At 41.7% G+C, this 19,494-nt stretch overlaps 1 protein-coding gene across 3 annotated transcripts in view; it reads right to left on the reverse strand.

Annotated features, from left to right (window-relative positions):
- The window catches only part of NUP153 (nucleoporin 153), a 45,083-nt gene extending 26,140 nt beyond the window's left edge, over positions 1–18,943 (reverse strand). For 2 of the 3 annotated variants that reach the window (XM_071736393.1, XM_071736391.1), the window contains exons 1-3: positions 18,585–18,943; positions 3,293–3,509; positions 826–1,074 (exon numbers count right to left, since the gene is read on the reverse strand). In XM_071736393.1, coding sequence (XP_071592494.1) covers positions 826–1,074; positions 3,293–3,509; positions 18,585–18,683 — 565 coding nt within the window. In that variant the 5' untranslated portion in view covers positions 18,684–18,943. The remainder of the gene's footprint in view (positions 1–825; positions 1,075–3,292; positions 3,510–18,584) is intronic. The other variant, XM_071736392.1, reaches the window with a different exon arrangement.
- Positions 18,944–19,494: the final 551 nt, after the last annotated feature.

Genomic DNA, 19,494 nt, shown 5'->3' on the forward strand with positions numbered 1-19,494 from the left:
GGCCACCCTCAGGTCAGAACTACTCAAGTTTTAAACCTGAAAAACCTCCCGAAAGCTGAACTAACAGCATTAACGACCTGTTTCCATGTATGTTTTATGGAGACACTAGAAAGCTCTGTATTACTAAATCCTGGCAACATCTACTCTGAATTGTAAAAGTATGTTCTGCAAAAAACTTGCTGAGCATGCCTCGATCCCTCTTTGTAAGGGGACCAGAAAAAGCTGAGAGCCTGCTGTTCGCCCTTTCCACAAGACAACATAGGTCCTCATCTGCAATGCTTTTTTTTTTTTTTTTAACTTTTAAATGGTGTACATTACATACAAAATACCACAAAAGAAACTGTATTATTGACAACTGATGCCTTCTACCTAGAAAAGCCAAAAAAGCAGCCCAAAACTTGTTCAGTCAGAACAGTTCCTTTATTGACTCCTGGTGAAAAATTACGTTTCTCTTTGTCACCTTTTTAACCAGCTGTCAGATATTTCATGTCATTCTTCCTTCTAAGCAATCAACTTGGATGCAAAGCTATAGTGAGTCATCTTCAGTTCCTACTATCCCAATTCAAAATTTACAGATAATTTAGCTAAAAGTGTGTTTACAAGCATTGACTCCATGTAACATCAGGGTCTCATAAAAATATTCCCAAGCATGGTTATATTAAAAAGGTGACAGGATTATATACTTACAAAATACAAAAATTAATTGTAATTCTAACATCTAAAGCTGACATTCACTTACTTCATTTACTAAGGTGATGTAGAATAAAGGACTCAAAGTACTTCGTGTTACCAAAAAAAAAATCAGTTAGAGAACATGGAAGTTACCTTTATCAGATGCTCTAGAGGAGAAGCCACTGGTTGTTGAGATGTTATCATCATCATGCTGAGAGGTAGAATCTTTTATTTCTTTTACAAGAGACAGTCCAGGACTGCCAATGCCAAGTGAAGAAGATGTAGAGGGCTGACAATGTGGTACTGTGGAATCCAGCACGGTACAGTTCAAATGGCTCCGATGAAGAGACGGCCTTGTTAACACATCTGAGAAGTTCAGTGAAGATCTACTCGTGGATGGTTCTAAACAAGAACAAGTATACAATTAGCCTTCCTATAGGCAAGCTCACTGAAGCCAAAACCTGTTTTCTATCAACAGTCATACTATTGCCAAGTGCTATGCACAAAAATAGAGAAGCCTAATTTAACTTCTTCTTCACCCAGCTAAGGTTTCATCTAACTGCCTGATTACAGCAGCAGCACTGCTTGCAATTCTCATGTCACATTAAGAAGTAGTTAATGATGAGGTTTTACAACACCAAATTCTAAGCCCATGCTTGAGTGCTCCAACACTGGGTCTTTCACTAAATCAAACATATAAGTTCCTTCTTCTGCACATAAAGCTTACAATCAGCTTTCCAAAACTTGAGGTTATGTGGCAAGTTACAGACAACTCTGCAGTTGTAAAAAAGAATATTTAACATGAAAGTGTGTATTCGCAGAGATTTTTTGAGGTTTTGTTTGTTGTGGTGTCACCATCCCCCATTCCAAATTTGTAACAGGTTATGCTACAAGCAAAACATTATCTCCTATCAGTTACGTTTTTGGATTTTGGCACAAAGGACAAGCAAGCTTCATGGCCTCAGTGGCAGTTTCCTCTCATGAACAAGAGGGTCTGTAAACATTGCCAGAGTCCTGAAAAGGTGGTCTGACAGCTCAACTTGATACACAAACAGAACAGCCATTAATGGATATCTTGCCAAATACCCATTTAAGTCCACAGTCTCTCTTGGGAACATGATGTGGAATCATCATCCTCTTGATAACTGCACCTAAGCTTAAACTAGCTAGTTCAGTTTCCATAACCAGGGCAGTACCAGTAATTAGCTCTCCAAAGCACTCATAGGTTTTTAGGACCATCTTGTTTGAGGTAAGGAAAGTGTTACCAGGCTGAAAACTGGACAAGCAAAGGAATACAGACTCTAGCACATTACTACCTCAGAGCTCAAGAAACAGGCTTTCTAAAATTGTTAAGTGCAATAATTTTTAAAACTCCACCTTATTATTAACTAAAGAAAGAAAAATTGCCCTACAGCATCCACAGGCTGCAACACAAGCTACTAAAAGTTCTAGGGTGTCCATCTGCTCCTGATTTTCTTCAAACTAGAAAGCTTGCTGTGCAGCTGTTCTCACTGAAAGGTCCTTTCATACTGTTCTTCAGGAAAGCCAGCACATGTTCCTCATTCATGAAGACCTCCTCTATTTCTTTATCCAGGCTTATTCTAAAGCTACAGCCACACAGAAAGCAATACAGCTCCTTATTTACAACTAGATGACACTGGTGACAAAGGTATTTCCTCATTACTTTTTATACTGCCAACAGAAGCAACTAACTTTCCACATAGATGGTTATGTATGTGTGCTTAGATAAAACTTCTCTCCTTATTTAAAATGAAGCTCCACAAAAAATCCTAGTTTAAGAGAAAATCAAATGAGTGCATATGCACATTTACAGAGAACTACAGAGAGAGACAGATGTGAAACACATCAATCTTTTACAGCACAGTGGAGCTGTAAACTTCTTTTCCAAGGGTCCAAAGGTATTCAAAGACCCCATGCTATCCATGCCCACACCTTAATGTTACCAAGTATTTTAAAAAAGAATGATGGCATAAACCAAGTTCCCCAGCTCTCCATAAAACTAACAAAGAACTTACTAAGCTGACTAAGAAGCCCAAAGGGAAGTAAAAAAAAAATTAAAAAATCAGGACATGAAAAGGAATTTTCCTCTGGCACTCTAACATCTGGTCTTTTGTTTTGAGGACAACAAAACAAATTAATGTTTTTATTACCCTAGGCAATTAGATAGAGTTTAATTCCAGACCTCCTAAAAAGAAAATGTAGCCCAGCACATTTGCAGATGAGTATTATCAATATTTTGCACCTGGCTAATTGACTACCTTAAGTTTGCTGATGACTTCCAAGAGCTGTAAGACAACTTAGCAATTATATTTACAATTTAAAGATAGGACAATTTCATAAAGAGTTGTTGGGATATTTTTGTGGTTTTTGTTTGGGTTTGGGTTTTTTTGTTTGATTGGGGTTTTTCTTGGGTTTGTCTTGTGAAGGGGCTTTTTGTTGGTTTTTATTTGTTTTGGAGTTTTTTTGTGTGGTTGGTTTTGTGGTTTTTTTTAAATTCTGTCAAAATGCTTCTTCCAGTTTTCTGTGAAAATTTAGATTCGAAACTAGAAATCTGTGAATAAATACAGATGGCCAGAGTACTAAATGATTTTTCACATACCTTCTAAATTAATTCTTGCTGCTTCAGGCGTGACTCTCCCATCAATCACTATGGTATCTTCATTTGCATAATCATGGTGATAGTTTACTGGATTTTCTTCCTGATTTGTAGATTCACTTGTATCTACACAATCATCTTCACTTTTATTGAAATACTTCTGTAGCCATCCTGGTACAATGTTTTTCATTGATTCTGTCACTCTGCTAATTATTCCCTGCTTGAAAGAAAAAAAGCACTTGTTAATGACAGAAAAGTGAGTCAACAGCTTACACTGGGATGCAACCTTGTGCAGACTCTGAAGACAGACATTGGATAGGAAATGCTCAGGACAAGAATAAGAGGGGTTGGACTCTTGACGTGGGATGTCTCTGCTTCTGAGACACACATGACAAAACTTGATCCAACGCTGACTGAGTACTAACCTATCGGTTTCTGCACTTCCCAGTGACCTTGGTAATGTTCAAAATTCTGAAATTTCAGACCAAGCTCATGAGAGGAAGTTAAAAAGTCATCTGGAAATTCTATTTCTACATAACTTCTAATGTATGTACTTTTTTTTGAGGACCTCCCTTAGTGTCTTCACTTGAAAAACGACAAAAACCAGAAGCTCAGCAGTTATTTGTAGTGACAGTGATGATCGTAACAGCTTCGAAAATCAGTGCACTTAAATATTTCTTATTTTTTGAATCCCAAACTGTAGTAACAATGCATATCAAAAAAACCCACCATTATGCTCTGAAAAATCAGGATATCTTGAAAGAAGTCCTGGAAAAAACAGCTATTGATGAATACCAGATGTCTCACTGCAGTACTGTTAAATAGATCCACTTTGATCAAATTTCATTTCATGGTATGTTAAAGTTTTCATCTCCAAAACATAATATTCTGCAATTACTGGACACATAAAAGTCATTTCCAATTTGGCAATTACCAATTATTTGCAATGCTTATATTCTCCATATGAGAAAATATTTATTTACCATTTTGTTTTAAGAAGTCACTCCCCATCATGCCCACAAAACTTCAGCACACCTTCCTGTCATATCTTAACCCTGCACAGCAGATGGCTTACACCATGGAGCTTGCTCCTTCCCTCTCAATCTTACACTCACTACAGCCACAGAACCAGCTGCTAAACTCTGCAAGCAAATGTGAAAGCTAACTCAGCAATTTCAGCACTTTGGAAACTGAAGAGTAGAAAGAGAAACAGATTTTTGTAAACTCCACTGTCAGTTGCTAACACACATAACCAAAGGCTCCAGCAAGGTATTCTGATGTTTTTCTGGGTTGAGGCAACAAAATTTTCTAGTAAAATTTTTTCAGGTGTAGAAAATCAAGAGTATTCTTTGAACATGTAATAGTTACAGTTTAGCCAACAATTTTGAAACAAGAACTCTGATGTATTCAAATTTCTTTAAAAATCTAGCACAAAAAAAGAAGTCCATATAACTTCTTCAAATTTTTCATACACAATATGCAAACACCAACTTACAGGAGTTATAAAACAAATTAGATATCACTCAGTCTGGAGCTAAGAGAGGGATGGGGAAAGAGGACAAAGGGAACGTAGAAAACAAAAAGCCCTTCACATAAAGAAAATAGTCTTATTTTACAATTTTGAAATGCTTCATAATGATCTGTAATTTAATCTTGTACTTTAATCTTGTAGCCAGGATAAATATCCAGGGACAGTTTAAACCAGACAGAATACAACATAATAAACACATCCATCATAATAGCCACACTAAGATGCACACAAGCAATGCCATGCTCAAGATGTTGCTGCTATTCTACATAAATACTGAACCTCAGCTTTTCAACAAGAGCTACAAACTGCATGCAACACCAGAGAGCACTAACACAGTTCAGTACAAGGTATCAGCAAAGAAGCAGTCCCTGCTTTACCTCCAGGCTCTTATTTCTACCTTTCCCTGTGACAAACAGTCCACCTTTTGGGGGGGCAAATATCTTGCTGCTATGAACAAAAGCATATTCGGAGCTCACAGGCATTCAAGTTCGCCAAAATGAGCAAGTGGTCAGGACAGAAACTGAATCCAAGGCAATGCCCTTTCCAAAAAGCTAAGTAGAACTGCATTCAGTATTGCTGGAGAGTTTTCCTATCAGAGAATCTGTATTATTTTAGGCCTGTGTGATTCTGTTGCTGAGGAAATCCTCCCAGGACTGAAAGCTATCCGAGACTCACGATGGAAGAAGTTGTAGGCATCCAAAAGAGTAAACACCCAGCCATTAGTAATCCAAATGAGTAACTGGAGGATCTAGCTAGACTAATAATTAACCAAGATGACATTTTACCATCAATATCTAAAACCTGACTGGTTTGACCCTTTCTTGCATACAGCAGCCTTGCAAGCATTCTCTGCATCATCTGGACTTCAAGACTAAGCTGGGTAACACATGGTAACCTCCCAACCCTATTCAGGAGCTGCAACTAAATCAGCACAGCCTTCTCGTAGCGTGTACTAATAGCCTGCTCCATCTGGCTTAGGCACGGTGGAAGACAACCACAGTTTTATGCTCCACAATACTGCTGGCTTAGCGACAAAGCAAAACACATGGAAATACACCTCCATTTGCTATCTGCAAAATGAAAATATTCATTAAAGGCACTGTGAAAGAACTATTATGAACAAGCAATCATAACAGATCTTAATGTATTAGGAACCCATCTCCCCCCTTAAAGGAAGCCACACATCCCAGGTATGCCCATTCACACACACACACACCACGAAAAAAGAAAAGTTGAAAGCCAACCCATAAAGCACCATGGCTGCACCCCTGTTCCAGTCAGGCAGCTGAGGTACCAATGACCAGCTACACTTCTAAAAATGCACACTCCATAGTCTTGCCAGGACATTTCAGCAAAATGTCATGCCTTACGCTGTAATTAATGCTGGCATTTAATCTTAACGTAACTTTTAGTTTTCTTATTCTTCAACTTCAGCACACTGAACACTCTCTCCCTGCACATGTAATACAAGCTCATCCCGTCAGGAGCAGAGCACTTCCTCTGCTCCTCCTGTGCCACCAGCCCTGTATTTTGTCCATCCCAGGTTCCCTGGTGCTATTATCTCCCCATACAGGCATCATTAATCCTTCTAATAGGCTGACAGGGACACCACACATCTCATTCCTGCCATGAGATCTTCAGAGGTGAAATACAAAAGATGTGCCACAAGGCAACTCTAGCAGGCCTATTCCCCCAGCAAATTCTGAATGGAATGCTCAGATCCCAAACTCCTCATGCCACAATCATGTGTCTGTCCCTTCCTAAACACCTTTATTCACCACAGCTACACCAAACAAAACACTGCACAAAACCACTTCTAGTTCCCAACACCAGGCTGGGAGCAGAGGAAGCAGCACTGGAACACAACTTATTTCTACCGGCCTCAAAGGCACCAAACTTAGTATCATTGAAAGGGCAGAAGATGCCAAGGGGCAGTCCCAACAGCATGTAGCAGCATTTTAGTCAGTCAATGTGTTTTAGTCCTTAACTGACTGATTTCAGCAGCTTGAGAGCTGCCGTCAGTACCAACAGTTGTCTGCTCACCATAAATGCACTCACACTCTATTCTTATCCTAAAATACCAGCAAAAACGCAGGATAAACATTTAAAAATCCATTGCAAAGATCCAGTAGCTTAGGAATAGATATTTACAATAGTTTTACAAATTCTGCGCATCACCTGAGGTGTCTGCTGCTCTGCTAGATATATCCAAGTCTATGCATACAAACATCACAGCAACTCATATAACTACAGCTACTCAAGGCATAATAATACTTTGAGATGCAACTCTAAGCAAATGTTATGTAGTTAGAAAACTACTAAACAGTAAACAAACAGCTACCATAACTTACTACTTCAAAATACCATTTCTTCAAAGGATTTCTGTAAAGAAAGAAAAGTCAGTAGGTTATGGTCACAGCTCAACTTCCAAATTTAAAACCAGGCTATTTCTCTGCCCAAAATATTTATGGAATGGGACAGTTTTCCCAGTTCGTAAGGGTTTTTTCACAAAATATAGGGAGGAACACTCAGCAAAGACACACTACTGGAAAATTTAATTTTGTAACTGAGTTGACTTCAGTCTGACAGGCTTAAGCAAATCCCACTGAACAACACAGGTAATATACTAACATCAATTTGTCAGAGATGCAAAATACACAACTGGATGAAAAAGTTTCCACTTGACTGTATGCACACCTCCTGAAAAGCATCAAGTTTTTACCTGCAGGCCTCCCAGAGATTTTTATGCTTCCTATTTCAGAGTTCAAGCTATAGGAATATATAAATCAGTAAATCTTCAAAAAGAATACCTGCACCTAATGGTGAAGTTTGCTGAGCTAGATAACCACTTCCAACTGTTGAAAAGTGCCCTTCTCCATCCCCCATGGTCACCTCATGAAAGCTCTAGTTAGTAGCAGGCTAGACTCCATACCATATGAATTCATTAATCTGGAAAAAAGTACATGTTTCTCTGCTGGTCTAATGAGTTCAACTGGTTCAGAAATGACCAGAAATGGTCATTTCTTGGACCAGAAATGGCCCAAGAGAGGAAGCAAGATCTCAGGACAACCAGGACACAAAGAAGAAAAAACAAAACTCTGTTCTTTTAATCAACCTATGTCTATACTGCCACAGAAGAGATTGTCCCTTTCTCCTCTTCACCTCAGCCTTCCCTTCTGCTGCCACTAGCACATACACAGACACCTGACAAACTGCATCACTGCTCTATCAAATAGACCCTGCCAAATACTCATCTGTAGGCTGTGACAGTGAGGACAGTGAGTACAACCCTTCAGGAGCATCAGGTCACTGGTCCAGCTCACCATGAAACTGCATGGATGCTGACACAAAAGCAAGAATAAAGATGGGAACATGACTTGCTTGTCTCTTGCAGCAGCACATACTCAGACTGGCTTAAACCAACTCTGCTTTTGCTATTTAGGGAGTGGTTTCAATTTGGATGTAGGACAGCAGTTTGATATTTCATTTAGAGAAAATTACAATAAAACTTATGACTTAATATGAACAATATGTTACAAGAATGTAATTAATTATGTAACATTTGAAAAACAACAATTTTATTTACAGCAACTGGACTAGTTTAGATTTATTTCTAAAAATCATGAAGGGATTACGATTCCAGATGCCAGAGTATTTACTTATTGCCTGAAGTGAGCCTTGTTTTCCTGAGTCTAGTTGGCTTTGGAAAAAACATCCAGGGAAATTCAGGTGCTGTTTTACATTTTGGCACTGCTTTCACATCTCTCCCCATCATTATCACTTCGATCTGGGTGGAAAAAGCCAGCACATGAGTTGACAGATAAATGAATGTTTACTCCACTAGGTTAAATCCTTGTGATGCTGAATGGTTTTATCTGAAGTTTTGTCCGCACCTTGTCAACATTACAATGCAGGGCATGAAGTACAAGTCTCCTTTCTTCCTTCCTTTTAGGAAGAACTACATTAGACTCTAGTTAATCATCATCAGTGATAGGTACCGCAAATCAGCATACACACAGTGCTACACTTTGAAACAGAAACCTGCATCAAAACAAAACAAATCCCAGAGTAAGGAGACTGCTTTCAGTTACAACTTTGCGAGTAGCTTTACAAGAGCTCATTCTTAATCTAAGAAGGGACTCTAAGCACAGTTATTATTTAATTGAAAGACTTCTATGCATTTATGCAGTGTGCCTGCAGCTAAGTTTCATAGACAGTATGTAGAATTAAATTAAATTAAATGCTTCTTTTCTTGTAAGGGAACCCTATAGTCTAAGATGATTATTTTTAGTTAAAAACAATAACTAAACCAACATGGCATCAGGACAACAAATTGATATAACCACATGGACAAGTTTAAAGCTTTCGGAATTAAGAGTGATCAAGAACTACATTTTCCATAGCACCAGGTGGTCTTTACATGGCCATTAGTGCTAATTATTAGATTTGGCAAAGTATAGCAACATTTATTTTGTATTTAGTATTTAAATACATAGTTTAAGCATTATTTATAAGTATTCTCTATACAGCAAGACCAAATTCATTACAGTATTTCAACATCGCCAAACATAACTGATAACAGAAAAGGCAGTCTTCCTCCTTCTTGCATATACAGTAAATTAGGTTTATGGACACAAAATCTTTCAAGGTATTATACTCTGTACTACTAATTTGCTACCTTCTATAACATACTAGACTCCCAGCAATAAATTTAACATTTTCAGTGCCACTTGTCCTAAAAGCATTCACAAACAAATGTGGTTATCTATGGCACATAGGAGGAAGGATATGTTATGTACATAAAATACAAGCAAGAGCAGGCAAAATTCTGCAACAACTCCTGAAGCAATGGTTAAATGTCATTCAAGGACAACTCAAAACTTGCTAGTGTCCATCCCCATGCCTAATGCTTTCTAGTGCAGACAAGGCTTCAGAGATAACTTGAAGCTTATTTCACAGAATGAAGGACCTAGTGCTACAAAATTTCTTTGCTGCCACTGTGGAGTGGCACTCCAAAGTAAATCACAATCTTCAAACCAGATTTGAATTAAATTTTCAAATTAAGTGTGGTGTTAGCAAAAGAGAGCAAGGTACTCTCATGCTCCCTCTGAAATCTTCTCTATGCATACTTATCTACAATCTGAGCTAACACTATAATGTGCTAGTGGTTTTGCTTTACAATACATCAATCCTGCTGCACACTTCATGTTATCTACCTCACAATCTTGAAAACTTAAGTTAAAATGAAAAACCAAAGAACCATCTTAACTTACTCTGTGCTCATCTTTTACGAAAACTTAAAAGACTTGCAGACATAGACATTGCCTAGAAATTAAACCTCATAATTCACCTAGAAGAGTGAAGAACCAGAAGAACCATCCATTACTTTAAATAGGACACACATTTAATCTTGCTGCATATACTTCCTGACTAAATTTTAAAATGTAAGAATCTGTGCCTAGAAGAAACTACAACAATGACTCTTGGGCACAGCTGCTTTAGCTATTGTTATATTCCTTCACAGTTTCAGTTAATATTCTGGAACTGTAAAGCCAAGGTGGGGTCACCTCAGCTGCAGGGCAGTAATCTTCAGTTGTAAGAGGCAGTAGTGTCATTCTGGCCTTTGAACACACTACTAGTTTTTCATCTCCAACTTAATATTTTGTTATCATAAATATTAAATTGCCTTACTAGATCTGTAAACCAGTCTCAAAGAAAACATCATTTGAACAATTTAACTCTTTGCTTGGTCAACTTCAGTCTTGGAGGTCACTGGACCTTGAGCTTTAATAGGAAAGGAGATATAAGACTCATCTGCTTCAAAAAACACAGTTTGATTAAAATACAATCATAACTAAAGGTAAAGTCAGACAGCTTCAAGCCCACTCACAGAACTCTTTCCAACAGCAGGAATATGGAAACAATAAGAAACTACCTCAGCAAGGAACAGGAATATTTTCTACTGGTACAGGTACTCAAAAACTAGTGTGTACTATATCTGCAACTGTAGGACTTCACTGCGTGTTGGTGTCCAGGCATCTGTGGACACCATGTACATGGTGGACATATGGATGTCCATGTCCATTTTTTCCCAGCAAAGGTGAATGGAAAGATTAACATATGCTTACTTTAAAAAAAACTGGTGGTCACAAGTAAGTCAAACAAAAGGCACAGTAATTAAATGCAACATGCAATTTGAGAGTTGCAGAAACTCAAAGGAACTCCCTCCCCTGAGAAATATTCGTACTGCTTCCCCAATATGAATGCTTTAGTTCTTTTGCATTTTTTAGACAAATGGAATAAAAAACACAATGTCGTTTCTTGTCAAAAGAAGGGGGATGTATTTGTAAACTCTCCAACAAAAACAAAGGAAACCAAATCTCATGATTAAGGAAGGATCTTTTAATTAGTAAGTATTTTCTTAGAGTAATCTAGAAAACCACAAATCAAATACTGTATCAGCAAGATACAAAACTACTTATGCTACAGGCAAAGCCAAACCAGCTCATTCTTACCTTCATTCAATTTTAAAATGGTGCAAGTGGCTTTATGGGGTTCAAAAAGAACTGATTCTGTCCCTTCCACTAACTCGGTTGGGACTACAATGATCTCCCAAAGATACCAACAAAGGCAGCGATAAGTAACTGTGAGTAACATTACCTTCAAGTGGCTCAATTATTGGCAAAACTAGTATCTCTTTGGCTTAAAAGGTGTATTTATATTGTACCCCAAATTAGACAATTTTAATAGCCAGATAAGACCTGTTTAGGCATTAGGAGAAAAAGCAGTACTATGAACAAAAATAAAATGAAACATGGAATGTAGTGGCAAGAAGGGAAGATACCTGGCATGAGAGGGGGGAAAAAAGAAACAGCTTCAAATTTAGGGCTGCTGTACATGAAACTGTAGAGATAAGTAATTTAATACCATAATAATAATAGTGATAATGACAATAATGATATCTGCCTAATGGCTAGAATTCTTCATTCAAAGATGTTGCAGGTACTCAATAATTCTTCAGTACCGAGGATGTACGTTGTACACTACAAAAAGCAGAGGAGAGTTTTATTACATTGTCTTAGCAGTACATCTCAAGAAACATATACTGAAGGACATTTACTCCTCCTTTCTCATGCTTTTTTAGATATTCTAAATATCTAGATATTTAGATTCTACGTATTGTAGATGCACAGTAACTACACAATAAATACTGGACTGATTACACAGAACATCAAAAGATAGCAAAAAAACCACAGAATTTTTGCAATTTAACAGCACAAAAATGGAAAAGCACACCACATGATACTAAAAAAAAAAAAAAAAAGGGAACACATTTACAAATCTGGCAAACAGCAGCCCTAGAGAAAAGCATCTAAGCTATTCTCTTCTTGACAGCAACCTTTCAATTTATGTAGATAAAAGGCAACAGTGGAGGCATTATTTTGTCCCTCAAAAAGCAGCACAGCCCTGAAGACAGAATTAAAGGATGGACCAATGAAAGGATTACCAACCTAGAGAAATGCTGACATTCACGCTGAAACCATGTCTGTGTGTGCTCTGTGGTCCAACCACAACACTGACAGAACCGCACACACGTAGAGGCCTACATGGCATCCAGAGGTCACCTACTCCAACCTCCTGCTCAGAGAAGAGCCAAGAGCAGCAGGTTGCCCGTGGCTGCATCAACCTGTGTTTTAACCACCTCCAGGGATGGAAGCCATTCTGGGCAGTTCTTCCAACATGCTATCCCCACAGTTAAGATTTTTCCTAGTATGAAATCAGAATTTCCATTTTTTGCAACTGGAGTGCCATTGTTCTATTTCTATAAACCTCCCAGAAATGTCCTGCTCCACCTTCTCTATACTGTCATTAGGTATTCGCTCTTAAGAACACACCCATCTCTCTCAGCCCTCTAATCAATTTTGTCACCCTCCACTAGACTTGCTCCAGTATGTCAACATTTTTTTTTTTTTTTTTTTTTTTTTTGGAACCGGTGAGGCAAAGTTGGACCCAACACTCCAAATGCATTCTTGGAAGTGTTGAATAAAGGGGAAATACCACCTCCCTTAACACCCTTCCCACAATATTACTAATACTCTCCAGTATGCAGTTGGCCACCTTCAGCTCAAGGACATGCTACTGACTCAGATTCAAGTTGCTCTCCAACTGGTACCTGGGGTTGTTTTGTCCCAGATGTAGGACTTTCCACTTGTGTTTGTTAAACCTTATGAGGTTCCTGGCAGCCAATTCCAGTGAAGGGCCCCAATGGCAACCCTCCCCTTCAGCATTATGAGGCTGACATTCTCTCAGGCTTGGTATCATCTGGGAACCTGATGAGGATGCACACCATTCCTTTGTCCCAGGTTGCTAATAAAGACATATAATAGTATCAGCCCCAGTATCAACCCCTGAGGGGCGCTATTAGCAACCAGCTGCCACTGGAACATTGTACTGCTGATCATAACCCTTTGAGGTCAGTGGTCCTGCTAATTCCCCAGACACTTTACCATCCAACTGACAACCCCATAATTCACCAGTTGGGCTACAGGAATAACACGGAGACGATGTTGAGACTCTTGCTAAAGTCCAGGTAAGCAACATCCACTGCCTGCCCCATGTCCACTGAGCCAATCATCCCAATGTTATGACTTTGTTACACGATGCTATGGTAGCCTGCATCTGCCCTGATCTGAAATAGCTCTGCTCAAACCTTTTCAGGAAAGCCAAATAGATTTTGAACTCTGTCCACTTGCAGTGCTTACAATCAGCAGCAGCTCAGTTCCTTCATGGCAGGGGAGCAAGAACCGGTTTTAATTACTGACTGACGGAATAAATAACTCAGAGGAAGCGATGTGCTGCCAGCAACCAAAGGCAATTTGCAGTGTCCCAGCTAACACAGTCAATTACTTCATCTGCTTTTTTCTTCTAAGACACCACTCACTAATATTGTTTTTCTCCAATACTTCACTGCCTCCGAGGCTGTCATGACAACACTTCAAAAGACAAAGCCCAGAATGTTAATAAAATGCTATAGCATCATGATCTACAATTCATCGTACAACTGACAGTACTGTTAGCCTAAATGAGAGAAAACTGACAACTTATCAGCTTAGAAAGTTCTTCCCAACTAGGATACATTTTTGTTTACAGTAGCGGGAAAAAGCCAAGTACCACATTTAAACATGTTTCATTAATGCAATTTGATATTGCTGAGACAGTGACAAATCCTGATGTTAACTCCTATCCTATTATTTTAAAACAAATCTTTAAATACACGTTCAACTTTTCTTCAACTCTACTCATATTTACCTCTTTGTGCAAACTTACTGCTAAACCGCAACAAGAAGAGGCATGCATACAAATATAAATACACCACCTAAGCAGGCTTCAAGGTGCAATCCTACTGATAGGAGTTAAACCAATATAATTATATTTACAAAGGTCTCGATGAACATTCTTAACGTTTTTTTTCTTAAATTAGTATTTTCCTGCTTCAGTTTTATGAAACGCACATTACTCAATATGATACGCATTAGCATGAGAGTTTCAAAATTTCCTCCCAAAATAAACCTGGCTTTATAAGATTCTTTCTGCCCGCTGCCTGCAGTCACTGCCCTCCACAAAAACCCCATGCATTGATCAAACAACAGTTTACAACTGTTCCACCTTCAAGACAGTGGCAGACAATGTCATGAGTAAGGTACTGCTGCATACAGTTTAAGTTCCCAATCCTGCAGGTATTCTGCCTGGGAAGAATCCTAACATGATGTGTCAAGTGATTTTGTGAAACTCACCAATCCAGAGGGGCTTTCATGACCAGGACAATGTGCCTTTCGATAGCCTTTTGGTCCCCTCTTTCTGGTAATACCCTAACTATTTAATCACAAGACTAACTACAAACATGCAGAAACTTAACGCTGCTTTCATCAAGGAAAAGATCTTTGGACTATTTTCTTGTATATCAGTGTAGCACATCTATGTTATAAGTATGCACTGGCACGTACACATGTAAGAAAAAACAAAAACATATTGTTCCCCAACAGAAATTTCAATCTACAAATATTATCTCTAATATCAAACAGCTCTAAGCTGAAGCTCAGCATAAACATACAGGTTTAAGGGAAGGTTATCCAGACTCTTCAGAGAACTGGTTGTTTCTCATGTTTAAATCTGCTTATATGACTACAAAAGCACAGAAGAAACAAAGTTCTCTGACACATTCATTGAAATGGTTACTTATTAAATAAAAAGAAAAAATCAACACAATTACTTTAGTCTCTTCTCCTATAGGTGACATTTAGAATCTCTGAAATTTCTGCATCACCTGAATGAGAACAGAATTACTTCAGGCTAAACCAGTACACTTGCACCCACAAAAGCCCAAAGCTAAACATACAATTACCAGCAAGGACATGCGGATCCTATAAATTGTTTAATAAGTCAACAGGGTGAACACTCATCCCTTTAACACATCCACACTTGTAATTCTAATCATCAGTCTACCTAAATGACTGGGACAAACCAGCATTTAGAAGCACTGGGGCAACATCCAGAAGATGAAACCCAGATGTTTGACACAACAGCTCCCTCACTTGCATGTGCTTAGCTCTCAAGTTGTAATTTTAACCCAAGCACCTAAGCTCCTTACACAGTAGAGAAGGAGGCTGGATATTCCAGGATGAGATGGCCAAGTAAATAGGTAGCATGCTAAGCGTGCTGTAATCTAAAGTCAACACATTCATTGTGGAGCTGTCAGCATTTTGCCACTAGGAAAGCACAGTCAGTGGGGACACACACACACTCCTCAGTGCTACTCCCAGAATGCCCAATATAGAGATAAAAGAGGCTGGTTTCTTTCTGACTATTCCCACCCCACCAAGCCCCATGGTGGGTGAGCCTATGCCAGCTTTAGTCAGCAGTGCTGCTGCTTTTTGTTTAATACTGTAACTGCTGACAGTGCACTTTTTATAAGGCAGGGTGATAGCTCAGGAGGAGAAATACTACAGTTTAGTTCCTTCACTGGTGGAGGAATCTGTACCCATACCTCCATCTTCCAGACCACACAAGCTGCAAATCAATCTTCTCTTCCAGCCGGTGTCTGCTGTCCTCTCCTATTTGAGGCCAGTTTAAAAAAAGGCTCAATTTAAAAAAAAACAAAACCCACACACAAACATAGTGAAGCATGACTTTAAAGTTTAATGATCAGGCACTTGTGGAGAAAAGGGCAGGAAACACTAGGCTTTGCGTGTTTGCTCCAAGGAACATCTAACAGAACTAGTAACTTCTGAAATCAAGGGTCAGAGCCTGCATGTCTCCAGTCTTTGAGGGCAGTGTCTTCTTCTACATCCTTTCTGGCTCAGTGAATCATGCATTCTTTTTCTGGATAGTAACACAGATTCAGTGAGAACTGAAGACTACAAACAGCTTGGCAACTGTGATATTTGCCCGGGAAGTGGAAGATGTAGGTTGCTCCCTCCAGTCAAAAAAGGAATCTGAAGCAGGGTCTACTGCATTCTGAAGAAATGCTTTAGCTGACAATCGTTTAAAAGCAGCAGTACCTTCTCTTCCAATTGTCTTCTAAAGCTGTCGCTGTACTTTACAGAAGACTGACTCTGCAGCACACGTTGGGCGTGACTGGAGAATTCTCACCTGACTGAACTCCCCAGGAGACTATGGCAAAATAATAACAATCATGAACCAGGCAGCAGGCTAATCACCTCTCACACTGGTGGGAAAAAGTTCAGATATCCTACGGACTTGAGAGCTTTTAGCTATAGTGTGTGCAGGGCTTAGGCACCTTCAGAGCTTGGTGATAAGAGACTGAGGGTTTTCAGGAACGCAGTTTTGTCTGCAAGCACCTGGAACAGTTCTGTTAAAGTATTTCTGTTAACCTACTTATTGATAATACGGGAGAAGAGGGAACAGAATCAGGGGTACAACCTCACGTCAAGATGGCAACAACCACTTTTCATGTCTTTGCAAACTCCTTACTGAAAGACAGCAAACATCAAACCACTGAATACTTCTGTAGAGTGGAGTTTATACTGAAAATGGGAACATTTGTAAATTAATTCTAGTTTAATTTACCTATCTGCCAAGAGCTTGTCTTTTTATGTAATGCAAGTTAGTGAGCTGCATAGGGTTAAAAACCTATCCGTTATAACAAATGCACACCTAATATCCATCACTTTCTCTATTTGTTTACTCATTACAATTTTTTTCCCAATATATTACTGTTAACTTGATTTATGTGTTTGATTTCCAGCATCCATTCTCTGGGCAGAATCCCACAGATATCTCCAAGAACACTTATGCTTTGTATAAATAAATAAACCAACTGGGAAATGCACAGATATTACAGACAATAGAAGAGTCAGAAAACCATCTACACTAATTATTTTAAATCCATGTGTAAGGTTTGAGTTATGTATCAACACATGCAACATGGCCATTTCAACATCATGCTATCATCCACGTTAAGACCTTTCATCCTTTGCTCTCTGAGTGATCCTTTGTATGAGGCATCACCATGCTAGCTTTACAAGAACAACACTGCTGATCAGTATAGTATCAAAAAACCCTAGGTATAGTATTTCCCAAAAAATAAAAACCAATTGAGCAACAACGCTTGCACAACATTCACAATTGTGCATATAATATTCAATCCCCTAACTTATGTTATGGATTTAATATGTAAGGATTTTGGCTGAACACTCAACCTCCGGCTCATAAATTTACGTGGAAGGCATCTCCAGAGCACTGACCCTGCGTGTCTTCAAATTTCTTAGCAACCAGTAATGAGGAAAGATCTCTGCTTCTTTCCCTCTAGCCACTGTTAACAGCAGGAGATTTTTGGGTCGCAATTTACAAACTGTTTTTTGTTATCCATCTACTCTATCCTATAATAAAAAAGGGAGAAAAAACGCCTCATGAATTACATTTCCCTTGCACTGCATCAGCACATTCAGGCATAGGCAAGAGACTGAAGAAAGTACCAGATGCAGACCAAAGGGTTCTGTATGCAGCATCCCACAAAACAACCTAAGATGCCCAACTACACAGCACCATCACCAACTCATTTGCAATTTGAAACTTGTCAAGAAAGGCAATTATCAGAAGCGATGCACTCAAATCTTAACAGCAACTACACTCGGCAACCCAGCATCAGTTTAACCGGGGAGACTCATTCTGAGACGGGGTTATGCAGGCAGCAAGCACAGATTATTCTCGTCGGTGCCCGCCCCCGGGTCGGAATCGGACAGCCCAGAGACAAAACGCTTACCCCGCAGAGAGGGAGCCAGCCCAACCCAGCCCAGGCACACGGCTGAGGAAGGAGCACCCACTCCTTCCCAGCCGCCGCCTCCTCCCGCCTTTGCTCCCGGCCGAGCGAGACCATCTCTCCCGGCCCGTCGGTAGACAAAAGGGAGCCAGAATCCCGCCGCGGCCCGGGGCTGCCGGCGGAGCGGGAGCGGGACAAGCGCCCGGAAATCCCACAATCCCCGCGGCCCCGGCGGGAAACCCTTCCCCGCCCCCCACCCCGGGCCGCTCCACCGGGAAACCCCGGCCCAAACCCTCGCACGTGGGGGGGCGGGGGGGGCAAAGAGAGGGGATAAGGGGAGAGGGGGGGGAAAGGGGCGGACCTGCCGCACGGGGCCGCCTCCCGCCGCCGCAGGGGGCGCCAGGGGAGAGGAGGGGGCAGAAAGGTAGGGGCCTCCCTCCCTTCCTCCCTCACGGGGTGACCCGCCGCCTCCCGCCGCAACTCACCTGCTTGCCCCTCGCATACGGAGGCTTCGCGGCGCCCAGGTGGTACCGCCGGGTCCGGATCTTGCCGCCGCCGCCGACCCCGCCGCCGCCCGAGGCCATGATGGGATCCGGCCCGTCCGCTGCCCCTTTACGCCCCCCACCGCTGCCCCGGCCCCGCCGCGTTCGCGCCGGGCCCGGCCCCGGCCGCCTCGTGTGGCCGCGCTCCTTCGCTGCGGCCCGGCCGCGCTCCCCGCCCTCGCTGCGCTGTCACCGTCGTCACCGGGATGCGCCCGGCCCGGCCCGGCCCTCCCCGGTCTCCCCGCCGCTCGCTCGCTCGCTCCCGCCCGCCACGCGCCGCGCGGCCTGGCGCGGGGGCTCCGCGTTCTGCCCCTCCCCTCCCTCCCTTCCCCGCCGCGACACCTCCCCCCCACACACCCTCCCCCCACCCCTCTCTCCCTGCGCGCGCGGGCGCGCTCGCTCACCGCCCTCCCTCGCGGGGGGCACGCGCGCGCGCGCGGGGCCGCTTTTCCCCCCTCCCTCCCCCTCTCTCTCTCTTTCTCTCGGCCGCCTCTGCGATGCCGCGCGCGCGCCTCCCGCCCTCTCCTTCTCCGCGCTCCCCGCCCCCCCCACCCGGGTCGCCCGCCGGCCTCGCGCTGCCGGCCTCGCGCTGCCTGCCCGCTCGCGGCCGAGCCCCCTCTGCTGCACCCCTCCCCCCTCCCCTCCTCCTCCTCCTCCTCCTCCGGCAGACCGACCAACCACGCACCGCCCGCCCGCGCGTCACTGTACCGCGCTGCTGACGTCAGAAGAGCGGCGACCGCCCGGCAGCCTCCGCGCTCCGGGGCACCGCCCGCAGGAGGAAATCCCGGAGAGCTCCGGGACCGCAAGGAGAGCGGCGCCGCATCCCCGTCCCCATTCCCGTCCCCATCCCGTC

The sequence above is a fragment of the Heliangelus exortis genome, chromosome 2 (assembly GCF_036169615.1).
Source record: "Heliangelus exortis chromosome 2, bHelExo1.hap1, whole genome shotgun sequence".
Lineage (NCBI taxonomy): Eukaryota > Metazoa > Chordata > Aves > Apodiformes > Trochilidae > Heliangelus > Heliangelus exortis.